At 38.8% G+C, this 25078-nt stretch overlaps 1 protein-coding gene across 8 annotated transcripts in view; it reads right to left on the reverse strand.

The window, feature by feature from the left end:
- Positions 1-294: 294 nt before the first annotated feature.
- The window catches only part of UTRN (utrophin), a gene marked incomplete at its 3' end in the record, with an annotated part of 506460 nt that continues 481676 nt past the window's right edge, over positions 295-25078 (reverse strand). For 7 of the 8 annotated variants that reach the window (XM_079146787.1, XM_079146786.1, XM_079146788.1 and 4 more), the window contains 6 exons: positions 15002-15160; positions 14402-14642; positions 11619-11727; positions 10223-10315; positions 5339-5361; positions 295-2360 (listed from right to left, as the gene is read on the reverse strand). In XM_079146787.1, coding sequence (XP_079002913.1) covers positions 2352-2360; positions 5339-5361; positions 10223-10315; positions 11619-11727; positions 14402-14642; positions 15002-15160 — 634 coding nt within the window. Of the gene's footprint in view, positions 2361-5338; positions 5362-10214; positions 10316-11618; positions 11728-14401; positions 14643-15001; positions 15161-25078 lie in introns of those variants that run through there. The other variant, XM_079146789.1, reaches the window with a different exon arrangement.

Raw genomic sequence — 25078 nt, forward strand, 5'->3', positions numbered from 1 at the left:
AATCTAGTTATAACAATGAAGGCTCAAGAGATTTTATGTATATATTTTTATATCTAACATTTTTTCCCTGTCAATAAACTTTGGATCTACAAAGGAAATTCAGAATTCCATAATTACACATATATGTAAGAGAGCAGATAGTAAGAAAAAAAAAAGGAGAGTGAACTGAAGCATATGAGAGAAATAGCCAGAAAATATGGAGATTTATCAGCACATGGACTCTATAGTTTATTTTCATCAATGTACATTCAAGGGTCAGAGTCTATCAGTGAACACAAATGAAGCATATCAAGGTCATTTTGTGTTAAAATTACTTTTATTCAGGATGAAAAATACAACATGTAACCAGATTAGAGGATAATCTATGAGTAATTCTTTACCACATATTTCAAAAGAATGATATACTTATTTCCCATTGTTGTTACTGCAATATATTTCTTTTTATTATTACTTAGAAGGTTACAATGTAGTGTTTTATGTAGCTTTTCTGTAATAGCAGATAGATAACATTTTGCATACAAATACAGGCAAAAAAATTAACATTATGACTTCTCCAAGAACAGGGAAAACACCAAATCTACAACTTGGAGTTCTGAGTTCAGGGGATTTAATTTTTCTTTAAATAGGTGCTCTCTCGGGTATGATATGGCCTGATAAAAGCTCTAGACTTTGCAGACTGCACAGCATAAAGCTATTTCCAACACGATGGAGGAAGATGGATCTGAGGTAGAAAGGTGGTCATGGCTTTCCTCTTATATAAAACAATTTTCTTCTTCTCAAAATATCTATGCTGCAAATAGACCCTTGCCCCCCAACCCACCCAACCTATTCTAAAAGAATAGCAATTTCTAACTTTAAGCCTCCTCCTGGCCAGATCCCAGTTAAAGAGAACCCAAAGTTTAAATGTCCTGATGTTTTAAAAGCACATATGCTTGAATCAAAACACATTATTCTCACTTTTGTTTTTGGTTTCTCTACATTTGGTAATTAAGCAACATGTTTACAATGAATCTATTAAATGTTTTTAAAAAAGGAACCAAATACCTAATTAAATGTTAAAAAAAAAAAAAGAAACCAAGTACCTAATTGAATGCACTCAAATGCAGAGGCAGGGGTACAACCATCTAAGCATTTATTTCATTCTTCTGTGGATGTAATGACTTAGGCTTTTGATAAGCATCCTTCCCAAAAGTACTGATTAAGAGAAGGATATAACACTTCTGCTCATTCCCCCAAAAGGTAAAATAGGATATGCACTGAACTTGGGTCTGCTTTCAGAAATGAGTTTTGAGAATGACAAAGCATTGGAAAATTAAAAAACAACAACAACAAAATTCTCTTCAAGGGGAACTAACAACAATGATGTGCCCTGGTCTCACAATAGGTCATGGCTGGCTGTGTACTCAGTGATGAAAGTCAAGACCCCAGGACTAGGAAAGGTTGTACCAACATGTTTCTGTATCAGAATAAAAACATGCTTCAATGAATAACCTTTGGTAAAATGATCTTTGAGATTATTATAACGCTGTCTTCTCTACTGTATAGATTGGGACATGAAATAAATAAAGAAATCAAGACCTACTTACACAGAGAAAGGAATAAAAAGCAGGGGGAAAAATCCCAATAGACATGCCACTTAGGCTCACAGGATTTTTATTGTGGTTATCCAAGTGGTCACTGAAGAAGTGGGTGACAAAGTCAATAGTACACTCAGAGTTATTGTCTAATCCATATATATACATATATACACATATATATGTATATATATGTAAAATATTTGATTTAAATCTATGAACTTACTAATTTGGCCAAATTATAGAAAAAAAAAACCCATGAAATCTATTTGGTCATGTGGCGGATGAATTATAAATAACCAATACATAATGTAAAAGAGTCAGAGAATTAAATGAAGTCATTGTACAAGGTTAATATGGATAGTAGAAGGAATGTAAAAATGTAAAGTGTCTTCTAATTCTTATGCAATTTTTGTCATGGTTATTAAAAAGACAGTATCATATTAGAAAGCCCCCACCCACTTTCCCAATGCTGTATACATTATACAAATCAGTGACAAATGTATTACCATTTCCAAATATCTCTCTGTTCATTAATTTACAGTTGCATAGAAAGGGAAGAAAAAAACAATAATAATATATGGTTATTATAAAAACAAAATAGCCTTTTCTCTTTGGATAGTCAAGTGTTTTACTCCCTCAGTAGAACACACAGTCAGCGCTCAACAGCAGGTGTCAAGGAGCCAAGGAGCTTCTGATTAAATGGAACTTGGAATTGGCATTTGCAGAAAAGGGCAATACTGTAAGTCAGGAAATGTCGCTGGCTGGCTGGATGCTTCACATTGCCTGTGGGAAGGGGAAATGGTAGTGTCAGAACAACCTCTGCGTGAAGTATTCCAGGTAGCAGAGACCTGTCAACTCTTCAATAGAAGCTTTCTTTTCAGAACTAGTGGAACCTTATCCTGCTGAGTTCCAAGGGCACCCTTAACTTCTGTGTGACTTCAGCCCTCTGGGGTGAGGTCCTTCCCTCTCATCCTGACGTCACCCAGACTCCTTTTCACTACTGCAGCCAACATGGAAGTCAGTATGGATGCCCAGGCTGGCAACCCAGTTAAATCAAGAGGACTTAGCGTCCTCCTGTTGGAGCTACCAGTGGTGAGTGAACAAGGGTATAATGAGCACCTCAGACCCCCCTGGGGTGCCAGGAGAGGCCTCTGTGGAAGTGACACTCATAACACTAGCCTTTCAGTAGTGAGCCGGGGTCCAGAAAGGAGAAAGAGAAGGCAGGAATAGTAATCTGTGCAGAGGTGTCCACTAAACTTAAAATGTCCTAGGCAAGAGGATACAAATTCAGGCCACACTCAAGGAAGTGGGCAAGGTTAAACAGCTGTCTTTTAAGAGTATTTTGAAGGTATCTCAACAGCACTTCATTTCTGATACGGAATCAGTGCTAACCATAGTAAATTCAAAGAACTTTGAGAACAGAAGAGGGATCAATTTTACCTGGGAAAAGCACATGCTGTTACATATTAATATTGATAACTAAAGCTTTGGTGCTAATTCTTGAAAATAAAATAAAGGCCAAACGGATTTTTAAATCCTTTCTTTCTTTTATTTATTTATTTATTGTTTTTGGTACTGGGCACTTAACCACTGAGCCACATCCCGGTCCTTTTTATTTGTATTTGATTTAGAGACAGGGTCTCGTTCAACTGCTCAACTCCTGCCTCAGCCTCCCCAGTTGCTGGGAATCACAGGCCTGCACCACGTGTACCTAGTTAAACTCAATTTCTTAAAATCTAAAAACAAAGTAGGAGGAGGTCTCCAAGATCACTTTATGCTTTAAATTCTGATCATCTGTACTATAAAGTACTTGAGAATTTATGATTTCCTCTCCGCTGCTTCCTGGCTACCATCACTCAAGACTTGCCAGCGCCTTGGGGACACCAGGACTAATCAGAGTCTCTTTCCTTGTTCTTACCGGATCACCATAAAATGCTCCAGATTCCCTTTCATTCCCTGCATTCTGCTCCATACAGAGATCTGCACTCCTCCAAGTGTGTCCCCATGTCCTACCCTCCCTAGTTCTTGAACATCCCCCGCAACAGGGCCCCTGGATCACATGTCCATCATTCAGTAAAACACATCCTCCACCTTTTCTCTGGATGCTTCCCTGCTGGCCTAATCAATATCTGGATCTTCATGTAGACACAGATTTCCACATAACACATCTCCCACCTCCTCATAGCCCTGAGTGTCTTCCTGGGCCTCGCTGAAATTGTTCAGGGTTAGCTTCTTTCTTTCTCTTCTCCCTAGAAACATCCACTTCAATCTCAGGTAGAAACACTAAAACCACCTGCTGTGCAGTCACCTACTGGCCCCTGAAATCACCTCTTCACTTCTTGAAGAAGGAATAACTCCTTGTCATCCACCCTGAAACTATTTTTAAGTCCGTGATTTCAACACCTGCATAGATGACTTTGTGAACACTCTGGCCTCTCACTTCTTTGAGCTCCTCTTCTCCGGTGATCCTGTCCTCCTCTTTTCTTAGCCATTCACTCAACATGCAATTCCTCCAACATTTCCATCAGTCCACCTTCTGACAACCACATCCAGCCTTTCAGCTTATTTCTGCTAGGACAGCCACATCATCTATCCATTGATACTATATCCATGGAGCCTCACCTCTTCCCCCACCCCCTATACCACACTGAAAGTCTCCCACCAGTGAGCTTAAGGTTCTGCTCAATCATTTCAATCACTACTTGCCTCTTTCCTTAAAAAACTGTACTCCACTGGCTCATCCACGACTGACTTAGTTAAAATGTTAAATGCAACACCCCACCACCTCCAGTGTTTATGAACAGGAGTCTGGCCTCCTGTTACATTCATGACTGGCACACCGGGTGCTGTCCTCTACCACTGCCTGGTTATCACACTATTTATGGGGGCATCTTCTCTACTGTTCTCCAAACACATCCTCCATTCTCTCCTCACACCTCTGACACCTTCTCCCCAGACTCACTCCCTGCTGAAGTCCAGTTTTCAATCACTAGGACATAAAGCAGAAGAAGACACACATGCTCATCACCAATGAGACGTGAACTAGTGTCTTCCAGTCAAGACTCCACCTCTCCTGTCCGTAAGATACTCAGAAGGTTCACCATTTTGAAAAAGACTAATAAACAAGTTCATGGAAGAAAATGTACCCAAAGATCTACTGTGGTCCTGTGGCACAATATTACTAGGAGTCCCTGCTAAGAAAAATACTACAAAACATAAAGCTATAGTTGCCAACAAATCTCAACACATTTTTAAATGAAAAATTCAAACTTTTCCCCATCACAGTAGTAATCTTTATATCAGCATTATGGCACCAGTCATTTTTTAAAAAAATACTTTTAATTGTAGCTGGACACAATACCTTTATTTTATTTATTTATTTTTATGTAGTGCTGAGGATCGAATCCAGTGCCTCACATGTGCTAGGCAAGTGCTCTACCCCAGCCCACCAATCACTTTCTATTGTAACTAGACATGGGAGACAGATGGTTGGTCAAATCTACCCAGGGTGACTTTAAAATAGAACACAGAAGATCAAACACATGGTATTTTTGCTGTCTGTAGAATCTGGCTTGGAAGCCTTCCTTTATGACCCCCTCCAGACTGACAAATTATTGTACAGACTTGACCAGCATTTAAATGCCAAACAAGTTAATATATTTACATGGAGAATGAAGGAGGACTAAAATCGATGTTAGCTAATCTGCTTACTCTAGGTTGGGATCAGCAACAATTGAACCAATCAAGACATTAACTCTTACCTGTGGCCTGCTGGGGACATTTGCTGAAAAAGAAAACAAAAGAAATCAATTAAAGACCCTATTTTTGCTTTATTTCTTCCAGCTTTCATGCATGTAAATGTGTGGACTGTACCCTCAGAGTGGGATAGGAGCTCAACTGTTACTAGACACTAAGAGGAGAATAAGGAGCAGGTTCCCCTCCCCGCAAGTGCTCTAACAAGGGATAGGTCCTAGTTCCTCATATCCCATGGGACTGAAAATAAGAAAAAAACCCATTGAGAACATGCAAAACATACGTTAGTTCTCTCAAATAAATATACACTAAAGCATTCAGTGAGTACACTGCAAAATAATCTCTAAGCTTCCTATTTAAATCACATCATGAATTTGGTTCGTATCAGAACAAATTCTGCATATTTTGCTGAACAGGATAAACTGTGAGCAAGGGACCCCTCGAGGCAAATGGGTCTGGTTTCTGCCACCCTTGGCCTGCTCTCTCCTGGAAGTAATGGAAGGAGTGTGGCTATGCACTTGTGTCAAAGAATGGACCAGCCCACTCCTCGCCAGCCTTCTGGACACTTGGGCTAATGCCTCGGCTAGGCCTAGCTAAGAGCCCTGGAGAAGTTAGAATAGGGCATCTAATTCGCCTCTGCATCCACGTAGTTCAGTTTCCTCTTTGTTCTGAAGCCACAACAGTGAAGCTGCTCTGATTCAGTGGGCTTGTGAGGCTGGCCACTACCAAATTCCTTCTTGAAGGTGTCAGATGTTCCAAGCCCCTTTCGCTGCACAAGCACGCTCAACACAGGGTAAAAAGGAGGCGCTCCTGTCCCCTGTAATGACAACTTCTGTTCTTGGTCTGACAGGAGCTGACCTAGTCATGTAGCATACTGCACTCCCCCCACCTCTCACTTTCCTCTGGGGGTGGTAGAGGGCGGGGAAGACATCAGTTACCACGGGCTGGGTGCCAGGGCTTTTCTGAGAATAAAAGAGAAGGTGTGGAGGCTGACCTCCCTGTGCTGCCTGGACAGAAAATGTGAACTCCCCTATTGAGGGTGACAATCAGGCTAAAGCAAACCTCCCTATCAGATATGCAAGTTACATCAGAGAGAAAAGAAGTGGATTCCAAGTGCCTTGAGCTACACCCCAGGGACAGCTGAGCTGAGTACCTGTTACCTTTATGCACTCTCTCCAACAGAAACAGTTATGCTTCTCTTGTATGTCACACATGTAACAAACAGTGCACCCTAGACAGAAGTACAGTTCATTGTGTTCCAAATCAATACTTGGAATCCTACAGCTTTTTATCAAATAAAAGGCCCTAGGTATTGCCCTGGACAAATTTTACTAATATATTTCAGAAGGAAATTAGGAAATTGCATTTTAGTAGGTTTTGAGTTTTTAAAGAATGTCATTCAAGCTTAACAAATACAAATGATTCACAGTGGAGATCTGCTGGTAAATTAACAAAAATCTTAAAAGCATTTATTGGCTTATCAGAAAAAATTACTACACTTACTATCAGTATCCCAAACCTATGAAGGACATAAAAGAAAAAAGTGGCAACATATTTTACACTAAAAAAGAAATGGATACAGCAATCAGTGGAAATTTTAGCATGTATATTAATGGGCAGCACAATTAAATTCACTTCATTAACTCTTTGCCAGGAAGAGAAGGCAATGCTTTCCTTTCTACTAAGAAACTCGATATAATTTTAAGATTTTTAAAAGGCTATAATTCAAAGATGCTATCAGGATCAATAGGGATATTAATTCAAGATAGAGGAATTCTAAAGTAGACACTTTTATTTTAAAGTCATGTTAAAATAAGCAATCCATGCAATTAGGATTTGTGAATACAGAGTTTCATTTTAATTCCAAGATTGCCAAGAGAAGAAATCCATTTGTGGCCGTGCTAGTTTTTAATCCACAAAGGATCAAAAGTCAAAATTAACATGCATATCAATTCATCGTATGCTGGTGACAAGCAATTTTAAAGTTCTCATTAGTTACAGGGGCTCAAGAGATTGGTTTGGCATTGGGAGAGTGCCAATGTGATTTGTTTAGATAAATGCCCCAAAGGTGGTTAGTAAGCTCGGGGAATTGTGAAGCCTTATTAAATATTTGCCAGTTGAGCAACTTAAAAGGGGAACCTAGAACAAATGGATCCTACAGAACCTTCTACATACCATCTGGGAAAATTTCAACTCAATCTTTCCAGTGAGAAAATGTAATCAGTCACTCACTCTTTCAATTCAGAAAAGTGTCAGGCACCAACTCTGTGCCACATGCCAATTGATCCTCTAATTTAAAAATACAGGATAACTTTAGGAAGAATTTTAAAACATATAATAAATCTTATAAATCAGTCAATTGAGATTTTTTTTTTTTTTTATGGGAAGTTGTCCATCTTGAAGATTTTGGAACTGTCAAACAAAATATAAATACCAAGAAGACCAAACTAAACCCAAACTAATAGCACAACTTATAGAAGCCAAAAATAAAACAAAATCTGAATTTCAAAGGACTCTAAAATTACACTCTTGATTATTTCTTACATGAGAGGTAATTGAATCCCTCAAAATAACACATACCTAGTACAGTTCATCATTCACATAAATGATTATTTATAGAAAACTACAAAAATTATAGATATTTTGTGGGTGTGCAAACTTAAGACAAGGAGGGCATCGAACAGGCTTTGCATTAAGAATCCCAGGGCTCTGGACACCACCTCTAACCACTGAGAACCAGTCAGGGGAAGAGGTACCCATGCAAGGGACAGGGTTAGCCTCTGGTGTGGGTACCTTGAAGATAAATACTTTTCTCAGGAACCAATATTCAGCTGATAATGTTGCCAACCAACAGGAATTTTAGGCTTGCCTTTAAAGGGGGGTCATAACATGAGATGAACACATTTACCTCTTAAAAAACTCATTTTTTGCTCTATAGTTATATATGTAATTTCAATTATATTGTTTTGAGTATGACATAGATCAATCTTTTACAAAATCCACATATATCAGAATACACCTTTAGAAAGATTTAAGAGTAACTGCTTAAGACAATGAAAGTGGTACAAATCATGAATTTGTACCATAAAACTTTAATATGGAAATTATACACTTTATATTCGTTACAAAACATACACAAACTTCCCATCCTGGCTCTCCCTGCCAACTGATTTTTAAATGTCCACCAGAGTATTTAAATAAAAATTTCTAAGGTAGATTTTTCTTTAATTATTAATATACTTAGGTATAAGCTGAAATTAAAAGTAATATCCTTTAGAAATTCAGTGTTGACACTCTGACTTACAAAAAAGTATGATGAGGTTTCATGTAGCCATTAAATCATATATAACTCAGAACCGAAATCTCTAAAATAAAATTCAACCTTGAATTATAATTAACATAAAGGATTTCATTTGTTCATCTATTATGATGGCTATATAGCCTAGAAAATAAGCAACAATCCAACAGCTTGCAGATCTTTTATGAGACTCTCCAAGAGTCAAAAGCGTCTGTGTGTGTATGCATGGGTGTTCACTAATGTGCACACACACCTGGGTGTGTGATATGTTGTGCTCACACACATATGTATGCATGTGTTTTTTGGGCAGAAAATGTGGGGAGCAACACACTGTAAGTGTGATGCTATGAATTTTGAGAGGCAAAACAATAAGATTACAAATAAACACCTGGGAAATGTAAATAAAAATAAAACAGTTACATGCTTGTGGAAACTATAATATTCCCTTTAGGCTAACACTTTTGAAAAATTCAGAGAATATATTTTAAATAGTTGTTTCTACATCTTGGTAATGATGGCATTTTTTAAACTACGAAGTAGTGGGAAACAAAAGAAAAAATTTTAATGAAGTCAATATATCTTCTTTATTCATACTATTGATGATTGATAGTATCTTTTTCCTCATTTAAGATGGTATTTTCTAAGGAGATGATAGAAAAGGGTGACATGGGAAGCTGTGCTTCGCAGAAAATCTTATTTCAGTGACTGCCTTGTTTTAAATCAGTTTGAAAAAGGATTTCACCCTGAAATTACAGATAGTATTTCCATACTCTTTAGAAGATTAATTAAGTGTGGCATTAAGTAGTGCGTGTGCACACATGCGCACACACACACACACACACACACAAAGTGGACTGTTTCTTTTGAAACAACAGAGGTTGTTCAGACTAGAGCTCAGCAGAAATTGCAAGGTGACAAGATGCCGAAGACAAAACAATTGGAAAAAAAATCAATAAATTAGAATCATTATAAAATTTCCCCTTGGATTTGGACAGCTTTTATTTGGTGATTTTTCTGGCTCTTGGTTGTTCGTATGGAAAATTCACAAAGCTATAATCTGTGATGTTTTAAATTATTTGGCCTTTACAAAATGATTATTTTATCACCTAAAAAAAGAAACCAACTGAAAAAAAATCTGAAAATAATCCTTTTATATACCAGAATCCGATGACATCTGACAGCAATATCTGAAGAAAAGAGGGAATTACATTAGAAAGGCTATTTTCATGCCTTGTTTGGCATGCCGCTAAAGCTCTCCTTTGAAGTAAAACAAGTTTCTTATGATAGCTTGCATTGAAAAGAATAATTTCTTCTTAAAATCAGACATTATTTTATTTGCCTTCCTTTCATCACTCCTAAGGCATATTGAAAAAAGTCTCAGAGTGGGCCTCCGTTGTCACAGCACCCCAGTGACGTGATGGTGTCAAGGCTGAGCTTCGTTTCCTTTGTCAACATGTATAAATGTTTGCCTCGTTTTCGAATAATATTCAATCCTGTTTCTAACATGAGCTTTTGTCACCTAACCAAAGAAGACAAAGGGCTGCTTGCAGAAAAAGGAAGGGCGGGACGTGGTGCCATGACCTTTCCTACTCACGGCAGCAGGAGGGAAAGGTGTTGTTGATCTGCTCCATGACTTCCGTGAGGTCTGTGCTGGTGTCCTGGGGCGGGACTAGCAGGTCCTCTGCAGCTGCAACAGCACAAAGAACAGAGCTTCTGAAATTAATGTCCGGCCTCCCACCAACACTCAACAGCAGGAGAAAATACTACGGCCAGTCCCAAAGCATCAATGGGAAATGACTTCTCATTGAAAGGACAATTTCAGGGGAAATATCAAAAACATGCTTGCATTCAACTGTTGGTACATATGATTTTATGTAATTAAAATGTACTAGATGCTTGTGTACAAATGACCCACGCACTAAGGTAAAACATAAAACTGAAAATAAGTAATGTGATCATTTGTTCTCAATGTCTTAGTTGGAAACCCATTATTTTGCATTGCAAGTATGTTTTCACTAAGAAAATATATACACATATATACACATATATACTTATATATGTGTAAATACATATACACATGTATGTGTGCATATATATATACAATGAGCAATATGTGTGTATGTATAGATATACACATATATACATGTATGTGTGTGTGTATGTATGTATGTGTATTCTACCAATTTCTTTCTCCCTCCTTCTTTCTTTTTGAGCTTCTAACATAGGCTAGCTTATCCTGCCACAAAGGTTGAGGTATAAGATACTTTTTACTTTGATGAGTTTAATATTCTATAATCAATAGTCACAATTGTCACAATTAGTTACCTTAAGACAATATTAAACTTATATTACTTTAATTTTTACTTTGATTAATGTACCCAAATGTATTCTACAGATAAATTAATTTGATTACAGTATGTAGTCTTCAGTAGAATTGCAGAACTTGGATTTTATTGATAACAAAATGTCATTCTTAAATGCCTAAAGGGTCCTTCCTGGCATTAGTGACAGGTCCCCCTGTGACCAGTAATGGTCTTGGTGGGACCTCAGCCTTAGAAGGAAGGAGAGAGGCAATTTTTATAGGCACAAGATACATAAAGAGAGAAATGAGTTCCCAGACCTGGGCAAAGAAACCCACCATGTTTGGTGTTACATTTTGAACATGTATAAATGTGAACATTAAAGAGATATGATATACTTTTTTAAAAAACTTATTCTCAAAGCAAATACAAAGTTACTTCTTGCTCATTCCAAAAGGAAAGGGCACGTTTTTATCTTTCACCAAAATTCAATCCATTCTATACATTATATAAACAATTGTGAATTATTATCATTCTAAAATGTTTGTTTATTGATGTTGTTAAAATGGATTTTCACTAGTTTCAGACCAAAGAGAACACACATTTATGCTCTAAGGCTCCTTGAAATGAAAAACAAATGGCCAAGTACAAAGCAGACAGGGCAGGGTAATGGTGCCTGGGGGCACTGACCTGCCTGGTGGAACTGTGGGCCTGGGTCAGGGTCAAGTGAATAGCTCAGTGCAGAATGCTGAGGTGAAGCCCAGGGGGAGACGCCGTTGATTCGGGAATCGGATTCAGGCTGGAATCACATGAAATGGTTAGATCAGAGAAAGGATTCAACAACCCTGAAAGAAAGCAGTTCCCTTTCAACGTCCCCTCCCTTGCCATGGATAATTAAATCAGATGCAGTTCTTTGCCTAAAGCTGTTTTCAAATAGCCCTTAGCATCAGCTGGTGGGGGCACTGGTATGTCACTGCAGCGAAATACGAGTGGTCCTTCCCTTTCTGTGTGGCACCTTGAAGAGCTCACCTGGTCACACTGTGAGATTCACTTGTCAATGTCATTTTCAGCCCTTCGTTCTCCATCGTTTTTATATCAGACAAGCAAATTTAGAAACATGCTTTTCTCATCTTTTAAAAATGAGCACTGAGCTTCTAATACAATTAATGTATTTAATTACAAAATTAGTTCATATTTAAAGGCAATATTGGAAAGAGTGGATAAGAGCAGGATTTTGATCATTTGACTTGAATTCAAATTCCAACTCTGTCATTGAGAAGCAAAGTAATTCTGGGCAAAATACACAACTTTTTGTGCTGTGAATTCTTTATTTATAAAATGGGGATGACAATGCCCATGTCATAGGAGTCTAAGGGTTTAAAGAAGGAGCGCTTCTAAAGTGACAGGAACAGACACCTAGCAGACACCTAGCAGACACTTCTTAAATGCACTCTTACACAAATCTTTTTGAAATGATCACAGGTATGTTGACAAGTATATGGTGAAATTAGAAAAAACATGATTCCATGTATGCAGAATGCAGAAGTTACAATTTCTTGCTATAGATTTTCCCATTAGATCTATATTAGTTGAAGTCTAGTAGTTTTGCTTGTTTTTATTATCAGAGTTAAATTTTCCCATCTACTTTGGGCATTCATGCTAAATCATTAACAAGGGATAAGAATTCCACAGTCAGGGATATGCAGAGTCATTTAGATATCGGTTATCTTCAAAAGCATTACTGTGCAATTCTGGAGCACATGAGTCATTAGGCAGCTATGCCTAATGGGATGGAGGGAGTGGGGGGAGGAAGGGGCAGCAGAAGAGCCTTTAGGTTTCCTATAAGCCTCAACAAGCCCCTGCAGATAAAGATTTCTTCTGCAATGATTCTACATTTGCACTAGGCTGCCAACAGTGACATGCCATATTCTAAATGAGAGATCACATGAGCAAATTCATCCCTTACTCAGCACCATTTAGAAACTTCAAATCCAAAACAGAAGCAATGCCATCTTGCCACTGGCACTGAGGTGAGAATCAAGCATTCCTGAAGTGTTATCAGAAAGCTAAGTCCCGGGTCACTCTTGGGGGAGTGTTGTTTTCTAAAGATGCAAAATTTGGAAGCCCTGAGTTAAGCCTGCCACAAAGCAGTGCTGCAAAAATTCTGAAATGATGATTGGCAGGAGAAAAAAAGCATATGGTCAAACTATAATGAGGGATCTGTGGCCCACTATGTAGGTAATGCAGAAATTACAATGTTTTGACTGATTCTGACAAGTTAAGAAGACACTGAGAGCAACTGTGACAAGATAGTTTCCTAAAATTTGAGCAAATCACTAGAAAGTTGTTTTGGTTTTGATTCCATGAATCATTTCTGGAGAAAATCATTTTTATTCTGTTGCCAAGGGGCTCCATACTGCATAAGCAAGAAAACAGTGAAAAGAGGACATGAATGTTGATGTCAGGGATTCTTCGTAAGGAGTTCCTGGCCCTGTGCTGGGATTCCACCCTCTCCACACCTGCTGTCAAGGCTTCTGCATTGTTTGTCCTGTGGCATGCCTCCTACTCTTTAAGCCTATGTGTAATGACGTACTGGCCTCTCTGCAGTGTGCTGTGTCTTCATAGAGGACACGTTCTGTTATCTACAGTTGTGATATAAGATAATATTTTGTTGTGGTCTCCAAAACTGCAAGCTACTACCCATTGATGAGTTATAAAGTTGATTTAGAAGGGTCTGACCACCATTAAGAAAGAAAAATAAGATAATTAAAAAAAAAAAATTAAAAGAAGAAGAAAAGAAGGGCGAGAAGAAAGCAGACAGGCAGGGTAAAGAAGAGAGGGAGTGAAGAAAAGAAGAAGAAAAAAAGGAAGAAGAATGGAAAATAAAGAGGTGAATTTCTCTATAAAGGCAAGTATTATTTTGTATGCATCATACATATATGTTTTCATCACAATGGAAATTGTGTTTCTTATTGTCAAAAAAGTTTGCAAGCAACTGCCATAAAACAGGGACCCGTGTTAGAAAATAAGAGCAAATTAATAACCATCTGTTACTCAATTTCTTGGAAATAGAAAATAGTGATTTTTGGAGTATGCATTCTTGGCTGGTGGAAGAAAGCTTCAGAATGCAGATTCAGGTCACTTGCTGTCCCTTCATCTCCACAGATGCATCCCATATGCAGTGTAGGCAAATGAATGTCATAGTATCTTTTCTATTAAGCTCTTTCAAGCTGCGATAGACTTTCGTGCTAAAGAAAAATGAGATTCCACCGTAAACTGGGAAAACAAGATTTTTTCTGTGCCAGTAGGGATTTAATGTGTACATACACAAAGGGATTTCTAAGCCTATCCAAATTCAACTAGGGAAGTAAGAATTTGAAGGTGGACCTCTACTTCTACTGGTGTCATGCCTAGACATCTGGGAGGGGGACAGATCCCTCAGGGTTTGTGGCACTGGATTCTTCACATCCTACCTGCTCCAGTAGCTGCCGAAGGCGGTGCAGCTGAGACTCCAGCTGTTTGTTGTGATCTTCTAAAATCTGCATCCTAGCTTCCAACCGACCTTTGTGCTGCCTCAAGAGTTTTGCTTCTGCTATAAGTTCGGAGTCCTCAGAGGTGTGGTGAGGAGATACAATCGAGTCTGGAGGTGAGCCGACAGGAAGCCCCCTTCTCAGGTGTTGCTCCTTCAGCTGCTCATATTCCACCTGCAGATTTCTAACCCCCAAAGGTGGGGGGGACTGAAATTACTATTGTGTGCACTGTTTTCTCTCCCAAACTGTCTGTGGGCTCCAAATTTAGCTTATGCCACTATTTCCTCTATGTAAAGACATGTATCAGCAGTAAGATCACAAGGGAAACAGTAGCTTTAAGCAAGTATTATAATAGACTTCATCAATGAAGCCCCAAGCACTGCCAGATCTGCTGCCCACATCCCCATGTGCTAATGTCCCCTAAGACCTTGACTCCACCACGACATCTTGGAGAATCATTCTGACAAGAGGATGGGCAGGGACCACCCTGACATTCACATGAAAGAAAGAGTGACATCTTTTCTTCTCCCGGGTCTAGCAAACCTTTGCTCTTCCTCCAAGTCAGCAATGATCCGCTCCAGTTCTCCACGTTCTTCCCTTTCTACAGACTTCAGGATCTGAGCTGGACTCTGCGGCTGGCTCACCGGAGACTCCCCGCCAAGCGTCTGGCAGTACTGCTGGATGAGAGCATGCTCGTCCTCCCTAGCAAAACAAGGGGCACAAGACACACAAGCCCATGTTGGGACAGTAACCTCTCTGGACAAACAGGAGGTAGAAATGATGATGCTCGGGTTGGTGGCAGGGCCAAGCCTGCCGTGGATTGTGTCTGCACAACCTCCCTTTTAAAACTCAAGCAAGATATTCATCTAATGGTGCAAATGTATGATGCATGCCGACATTTCATGCTTGTCTTAGTCTAACAGCTATTTCTCATGAATCTCAGAAGAGAAATTTTGCTCAGCAGAGAAAATAAGTCCTAATAATTAGTATGAATAAGGTTTAAATGTTAATAAAAGGCTTAAAAAAGTTAACGTGAAACAGTTAATATAAAGAATATAATAGGCAAACTTACTCACCAAATGCCAAAAGAGTAGATTAAAAGATCACTGAAGAATACTAAGCTGACCTCCCTATCTTTAGTATTTCCTGGTAAGCAACTTTGAAATGCTATATAATTCACAGAATGGGCTTTACCATCCTTATATTCTTTCATTTAGGTAACAGCACAAATGATAATCATAGATGTTTTACTTGATATTATCAGTAGGTAACTTTTAAGATCAATCATTCTGCATTAAAATATTAACTACTTTGAATTCCTTGGAATTCTCTCATTTATCTGACCTTGTCTAATGAACTAGACATATCAATAGTGAAGGGGAATTAACGATTGACATAAGCAGAAGCATCACAAAGTAGACAAGGGTGGTACAATTGTGGGAAGGAAACACTTTTGGGAAAATGTGGCATCTCTTCTCCTGTACGAGGAAGATGCAGTCGGATCGTCTTGTAAAGGTGGAAATGCCACATCTCCTGGCTACTGCCAACAGAGGAATCCTTTGGCAGAGTGTACCTGCCCTGCTTCAGTGGCTTTTGCTAAACAAGTCCCAGAATCTATTGTAAGACATCATTTCAGTAAAACCTCACATAAATTATGTAGCTATCAGAGTATAACATGGAGCGAGTCTGTGACTGGACCCTTCTGTGTAAGTGATGTGAATACATGCATCTCTTAGCAACCTCCTCTGTCACTCTGTGGACAGACCGTGTCCTAAGGCAGCCAAGAAGAACCTGGTGCAAGATGCTCACAGCTCGGCCTGTCTCTGCTTCTCCTAGACCTTGAAACTACTTGTGCTCTTGAGCTGATTAGGAGAGCGGATGTGGGGCAGGCGCTCTGATTCTTTTGCGTTTGATATGAAAATCCAGCCCTGTGTGTCTCACTCTTTACTTTGATGAAGAGGGGACTTAAATTACATCTATGATCAGTAAGTTCTTAGAAAAGGTGTGATTCCCCTGAACACTGAGATCAGAGGGATCAGAGGCGGCAAGGAAGCTGGGGAGGAACTCAAGGGCTCTGCTCACCAGCCTGCAAGAGCTCACACGAGCCGCCTGGTGGTGTATTTTGCTTCCGTCCCACTCTTCTCTCACTCTTCCCCTCTACACACACACACACACACACACACACACACACACACACACAAAGATACTATAGCTATGTCTATATACATATATAGACATGTGTAGGGGCATGTATGTGTATGTGTGTGTGTGTGTGTGTGTGTGTGTGTATACAGATTTTTTTTAAATAAAAGCAATACACTTTGGTTAAGGCCATAATATAAACACACATACCTAATCTCCCATCCCTTCATCAAATTTTTTAAAAATTTTTTTGATACCAGGGGTTGAACCCAGAGGTGCTTAACCACTGAGCCACATCCCCAGCCCTTTTTATATTTTATTTTGAGACAGGGTCTTGCTAAGTTGCTTAGGGCCTCACTAGTTGCTGAGACTGGCTTTGAACTTGGTGATCCTCCTGTCTCTGTCTCCCAAGCTGAGACGTTCAGGCATGTGCCACTGTGCCCGGTTTAGAAGGGGTTGAGGATGTAGCTCAGTGGTATACTGCTTATCTAGCATGCATAAGGTCTGGAATTCAATCCCCAGTGATGAAAAAAATAATAATTTCAAAAGAGGGGGATAAGGGCTGAAGTAAACCATGATATCACTCTGACTTCTTTTCCCGAGAAGGCACAACATCACTGGGAAGTAAATGAAAGAGCTGCTGCAAGAATCACGCATTTGTTTCCAGGTTTAGAGGATGAAGAAGGAGAAAATGGGCCCACCACCACTGCAGAGGAGCAGCACTTGAAAGCAGGTCCAAAGCATCCAGGCTGTCCATGTAGTAGAATCAAACAGAAGACTGGTGGGGAGGCACGGGAAAAGAGGGCTTTCCTGATGGGAAGCAAAGGGCCAACACCCTAACCTAACTATTATGAAGAGGCAGTAGCAGGCGGTAAGATGAACAAATCCACACCCCTGGGCCTCCATTTAGCTGCTATGGATCACAAGCCACATGTGCAGGCACCCCCTAACATGCACACTTTAAGTGGACAGAGAGGCAGTAAGGGAGGATTCAAAGGTGTAAGACGAACACACTGACCAATGGACAAGGCACGAAGATACGGTGGATATAAAATTAAGTAACTACAAAGTAAGAACACAGTAGAACATTTTACTAATATTTTTCAGGTTGAAAAAGAACTGAACATAGAAGCATAGAAACTAAAAAGATAGAGACTACAAAAAGAAAAACATTTATATATACATAGACATACATACATACGTGCATGCATGTGTGTGTGTGTGCATCTCCACCAAGAAACATTCTGAATATTAAGGATAAAGCATCACAGGCAATCAGCCAGAAATCAAAATAGCAAAGCATTTGCAAATAAAAAAGTTTAGTCTTCTACTGTCCAAAATATTAAATTTCAAAGAGAATGGGGTAATGTCTAACCAACCAAGTCACTCATTTGACCAGTGTTATGGTTTCAGTATTAGGTGTCTCACAGAAGCTCCTGTGTGAGGCCGTGCAAGAAATTTCACAGGTGAAATGATTGGGTTGTGAGAGTCTATTCATCTCCTGATAGGGATTATCTAAGTGGTGACCGTAGGCAAGCAGGATATGGCTGGAGGAGGTGGTCATTGGGGATGTGCCCTTATGAGATGAACTTAGTCTCTCTCTGCTTCCTGGTGCTTCTCCTGAGACACTTTCTCTACTACACTCTCCACCATGATGTTCTGATGCTGGTCCAGAGCAATGGAGTCAACCATTTATGGACCGAGACCTCTGAAACTGTGAATCCCCAGATAAACTTCCTCCTTTAAAATTGTTCTTGTCAGGTCTTTTGGTCACAGCAGTGAAAAAGCAGACTAAAACAACCAGCCAGATCATTTACTTGAACTGGCATATAAACTTTGTTTATATGGCAAATGAAAGAAAGGATTAGCAAGGACAATAGAAATTAGGACAGAAGTAATGGTCATCTCGGGTGTTGATTTAAGAGATAATTGATTTACATATTGGCTAAAATTAGTTATATGATACCTATTAATACTATGCCTAATAGAAAATCATAAAAATAGAAGGTAAATGTTTTAAAAAATAAGTGAAATAAAGACATCAAAAGGAAAAAGAAAACTTAACCCCCCTAAGCTGCTGGCAAATATCATGGTTGTGATTTGACCAGATTCTGACTCAGCACTCCTCTGTACCATAAGCACCATTGCCCAATTTATGCCTTTAAAACATTTATGCAAACGCTGACCTCAATGGTTAAGTTCAGTGCTCAATATTTATATTAATCAAATTTTTGTGTTAAAGATTTGGGTACTAAAAAGAGATGCATTTTCTTGTCAGTATTTACATAGATTCATTTCTTTTGGAAGATTCATGGGGTTTAGTGTATTATAATTATCATTGCCACTAACATTATATTCTTTCATTATTACGTCTGGAAGAGAATTAAGGCAGTTTTTACAAAAATAAGAATTTAAAAATAATTTACATATAACATATAATTTAATCTTGTCCTTTTTTTCAGATGTATAGACCTAAAAGTTAAATACAAAAATGGGTACATTCTAGCTCTTAATTATATATGTAGTGAAAACCAAGAGCACACTCTTTCATTGCAAATAGTGCATGATGTACTGATTAGGGTCATTAAACATCAATAGTGTGCCTGGTGCTAAAATAGAAAATGTTTCAAAAATATAGGTCTACACTAAGAAACACCATTAGATAGAATACAATTATACTAATCACATATGGTAAATACTATCTGGATTACAAAATTAGTACCTATCAGATGATGAACTGTGTGTGATTCATTCAATGACCTTTTGGAAGTAAATGAGACATAAATAAAAATAAAAACTCTATCCTTTCACATGAAACAGTGTCACCCAAGGGAGAATGCAGATGAAATAGGACATTCTGATGAGAAAGTCCTAAGGAACTGTCTGCCTGTCATCCTTGAGTTCCAGCTTCTGAGATTCCCCAGGACAGTCCTGGGTCCTGCCCTTCCTGAGATGTGATTGCTCAATTCTTTATTTAAAGTCACTTATAAGGTATCCTTAAAGTTAGTGCCTTCTTGAATGGAGCAGAGTCAGACTTTCAGAGAAAAGGGTATACGTAAACTAAAAAGCTGTGAAATTGTTTCAAATTCTAGGCTAGAAGCTTAAGAAACATGGCAGCACAACCAACATTTAAAGAGTTTCATGGAAGATAAAAGCTACAGAGGTGAGAGGGTATTGCTCCCCTGTACCAATCTGAGGGAATGAGAGAGACCCAACCTCAGGTAGGACCACCACTGCTAAAGGTGCAAGCAACTGAAAGGACTTTGGATAACTTAAAGAAAGAGTTCAAGTTCAAATTTCAACACTCTTACCTCAAAGTGTAAATTTCTTTTCTTACCAAAGGCTGGGATTACCAAAGCCAAGCTTAAGAGATTGATCAGATGGGTTGCTTAAGTGTAAAATCTCCTTCAATGAAAACCTAACTAGGTCTCAAGTGAGAAGTTGGGTATAGACACGAAATGGGCAGAATGGGTCAAGGACAGTGATGGTCTCCAGGAAGACTGGATGGGTCTGCAGATGCTCCCTGCTCTGCTTGGGAAGCCCTTCCTCCTCTCCTTGGCAGCAAAGCCAACAGAGTGGCATAACCAGAAGAGCCTGGAGCCAGGCAGCTTGAGACTGATCTCAACTCTACCACCTACTGTGAGACTCTGGGCAAGCTCATTAACCTCCCTGGGCCTCCATTTACTAATCTGTAAAATGGTGCTAACAATCTGATTATCATCTCAAAGGATTTCTATGCCAGTTCCCCCAATGATGGGCAAGAGGGTTGAGCACACTGTCTGGTACTGTATGCCAATATTACTGAAGAGAAGTTCTTCATGGTCCAGCTTGAAATAATAAGACCTTCAAGAGTGAAGAGTTCAAGAAAGAGAAAATTTGCAAATATATCGTCTTTTGCTCAAGGCACTTCTGAGTTGGTTTTCACTCTGTCCCAGCCAGCAACAGAAACTTCCTAAATTCCTTGATGTTGACTATCAAAACGCAGGGTAGGGAATGAAGCTGAGGAGTCAAGACAATCTTGAGAAATCACTGACCACTCATTGAGAAGCTGGCCTGAAAACTGTCATCCACCATCTCTTGGACTGTATCATGACCCAATCAATGCTGGAACTTTGGGAAACTTCCAGGAAAAGGTCAGGGCCTTGGAGTAGGTTCATATTTCTTGCTACTGAAAGCAGGTCCTATAAGAAACAGATGTTTGCCCCTGGATGGAGATGCATTGTGTGGCAAACCCAAGAATTGGCAAGTGGATTGGTTATCCTCAGTGGGTTTTGAAGGCACTCAGATTTGTCAGTCTTCCAAACATGCTGTGCTTCCTATAGGATCCAGAGTGCCAAAGACCACTACCAACTGTCTTGCTATAGCTCCTGGGGCATGAAACAACCCTGCCTAATGCTTCTGGAAGAAAAGTGTAAATGTGGGGAAGACTCACTGTTTTCTTCTAGGTGACACAGATTCTCTGAGTAAAAGATGGGTTAGGAACTAAGGGCTAACATATCTACCCCAAAGGGCAGACTCTCCTGTAACAGGGTAAATGTTTGAGGCACTGAATGCTCCTATTTGCATTTTATGAACTTCAGTAATCTTCATACCACCTTCCTAAATGCTGCCATATTCAACTATCTTTGATTATGAAATGTTTTTAATCGACTCTAAATTGAGATTCCCTAATTTTTACTTGTTTTTCTTTTCTAACCAATATCTAAAAAAGTCACTGATCTGACCTGCTTCTTATGCATGTTTTGATATATATTAACTAAACACATGATTATTTTAGCTTCAAAAAACTATAATCTCCTATGACATTACTTTGGAGAAAAATGTGCCTTAAGTAATATAAAAATATGCTTTTCTGTGAATAGTTTGAAATATTTTCCCCCTTTAATTTTCTGTGCTACTTAAGGGACTCATACATACCCTCCCATCCCACTGTAATGGAATCTGGGCTGAGTGAGGCCTGGGCTGTCTTGGGGAGAGGTCAGACCTCCACCTGCTCCACCACCCCAGGAAGCTGATCATAGAGGCAACACCATCCATCAGGGGAAAGCAGCCCATGTGTGCCAGCTGCCACACCAGTGAGGTGGCAGGGAGAGCAGGACTCACAGCAGAGGAGGGGATGCCCAAGAGGAAAATCTATGGTCACAGAGAGAGGTTGAGGGCAAGCAGGATGTAAGGCCACCCCATCTTTCTAAATATCCTAGAGGAGGTGGCCTTAAGGGAGACGAAAAAGTACCCTTGGCTATCCAAATGAGAATTCTCTATCCCAAGCTATTTAAGCAATGGTTTTCCTCTTTAATAAGCTAGAAAACAGTTGTTTCACTTGGTTCACAAGAAAAGGAAGGGAAAACAGATTGCCACATAATATAAAGCTATTGCCGAGGAGGAAAAGAATAGCAATGAGAAAACGTTGCAAGTCTATTGTGATATTTCAGTACTTACGGTAGGAATACTCATTCACCCAGTCGATAATGCTGACTGAAATGCTAAACTGAAATGTTTAAATAAGTAAGCGTTACAGTTAAGGAGGAAAGAGGACTATCCCAAGTCAAACCACTGAGTTAGGGAACTAAGGTAGAGCTTCTGTGATTTGGGCTTGTGATCAGCCTTTTCACCTGCATGGTAAATCACAGCATGTTTTCAAGGAAAAGAACCCCAGGACACTCACTCAAACTGTGAGACAGTGCAGAACCTCCCCTGCTGGTGTTCACAAAATGAAGTTTATTATTCATTAGGAAAATACTGATGCACTAGTAACCAAAATGTAATTTCTCTTTGGAGGTTCAGATAGTCTGAAACTATTAATTTAATCTCACATTCTAGGGAGAATTTGTCCCCCTGCCTTTTCCAGTTCCTTGCGGTGACATGTGTTCCTCCACTCTCAAAGCCAGTAGTGAGGCGTCCACAAATCTCTATCTGGCCTCTACCCCATCCTCACATCTTCTTCTCTGACTCTTCCTTCCCTCTTACAGACTCCTGTGATGACACCAGGCATCATGTAGGATACTCTCCCCATTTCAACATCCTTAATCACTCTGGCAATGTCCCTTTTGCCATGTGAAGGCACAAGTTCATGGTTTTAGGGATTAGGTCAAGGACTTTGGGGGGGGGGGTCACTGTCCTGTCAACTTAGAGGCCTCCTTCAGGTTCTTCTCCATTCAAGCACCTGCCTCTCTCCTGTCTAGCCTGTAAGACTTATGAAGACAGTACCAAAGACTTATTACTGTACACAGTGGTGGTACACAGTGGTGGTGTGTTAATTAACACCCAACCACATGTTGTCCAAAAGAAAAGGAAAAATGCCTTGATTACTAGCAGTCTCAAGGTCTGTGGTTTAAATACTACTATCATGACCAAGTTCAAGACAATGATATCACTGGGTATGGAAGTAGGAAAAGACACACAGTTGCACACCAACCGATAGAAAAAATAACCCTAAAGACACAGACAATAGTAAAATGAAGTCAAATAACTAGGGCAGGATGGGTTTGAACTATTACCCTTGTTTTTATTTTAATCTAATTTATTTACTTGCAACTATATATACATGTAAATAAATCAATTTTTAATAGGGACTCTTCAACAGTCAGCTTGCAAACTTCCTGAACATATAATAATCTGTTCTTACAACTGGCTCCAGGACACCATTGAACTGTAGGTAAGTAATAAACACTTGTTGGATTGATGAATGAATTACTACATCTAATGATAGTATATTAAAGTACATTTCAATGTTAATCATCTGATTCGTTTTTCTTTTCCAAATCATTAGTAATAATTTAATTATTTATTCTAATTTGAAGATAGGATACACTAAATTTTAACACTACTTCTGGCCACACAGCAAGACAAACACAATTAATTATTATTTCTTATTTCATTTGATTACTTAGCTATTGTCAACCTTGATGGGAATTAAGTTGTTTAAAAAGATATTTAAGATATTTTACTACTTTATATGAAATGTATACTTTATATGAAATGTATACTAGAAGGTAAAATTTGACATAACCATTATGAATACAATATTATCTTGACTTGCAAATTGTTTCACACTCAGAGTACCTGAAGAACAAAGTACAAATCATTAATATATTATTGCTAAGTATTATGATGCTAATCTTTGAAATTTAAAATTATAACGTGTCCTGAGAGCTTTTATTTATAATCCAAATAAAATAATTCTTAAAAATTATTGAAATGAGACTTTGTATATTATAGTGCTTATTTCCAGTTCCTCTCCATAGTCTTTTTTTAGTGAACAATATCCAAGTACTATGTTCTATAACTTTTCTGCCAACCTTACAGCTTCCCACCCCACTCAAACCACAATGAACCTTCGTAAGTCCCGTAAACATGACACTCTTGAAGGTTTTCAGGCATTACTTCAGAATTAATGTGAATTACACAGTCAAGAAAAGTTTCAAAAGGAAGATGATATATAACAGTGGGATGATCAGAGATAAAATATTTGCCACGGAAGTTCCATGATCAAGTTGAATACACACATATGAGAATATCCAAGATAAAATACTTGGCTAGAAATACTTAGCCAAATACTTTGGCTAGAAAGCTTTCTAAAAAGTTTTCTAAAGTCAATACATGAAACACGACAACGGGGAGGGAAGGGAAGAATAGAAGTTCAGTGGATTAGACAAGCAAATGAAGGAAAGGGAGGGGGGATGGGAACAGGGAAGACAGTACAATGAATTGGACATCACTTTCCTACGTCCATATGTGAATACATGGCCAGTGAAACTCCATATCATGTACCACCACAAGAATGGGATCCTAATTAGACTAAGTCATACTCCATGTATGTAGAATATGTCAAAATACACTCTACTGTCATCTATATCTAAAAAGAGCAAATAGAGGCTGGCTTTGAACTTGTGATCCTCCTGCCTCAGCCTCCCCGAGTTACTGGGATTACAGGTATATGCCACCATGCCCTGCTGAAATAAAATGTCTTCTATTGACTAAATAAATAAATAAAGTCCATGACTCTTTTTCTTGTTCTTAATTAAATATTGGCAATGAATTACTATTCAATGAAAGGTAGGGAGTATATTTCCAAGTATGTGTGGGTCAGTGTTGCTAAATGCACAGATTAGGGAGAAAATGTTAGCAAGCAGAAGAAAGAGGATTCTGCAGACAGAGCATGTAACGTATAGAATAATGCTTGTAAAATTAACAAGAAATGCCAATATTATCAATATTATGTTGTCATAAATAAAACATTTTGCTTAGCCTGATGCAGACTGATTGACCAATGCAGGATTTTTTTCCATTAACTTATATAAAACTTGTTTAAAAAAAATCAAGTTTATACTATCATAGCTTGAAAGCATAAAATCCGTGTAGACATCTTGGAACCACACTTATCAATTTTGATTAGGATCAAAATTCAGAGCCATAGTCAATGAAGATTATTTCCGACAGCCATTAACACAAGAAGCATCCTTCCCAGGCAGTGCTAAT

The sequence above is a fragment of the Sciurus vulgaris genome (genome assembly GCF_902686455.1).
Source record: "Sciurus vulgaris genome assembly, chromosome: 7".
NCBI classification, from domain to species: domain Eukaryota; kingdom Metazoa; phylum Chordata; class Mammalia; order Rodentia; family Sciuridae; genus Sciurus; species Sciurus vulgaris.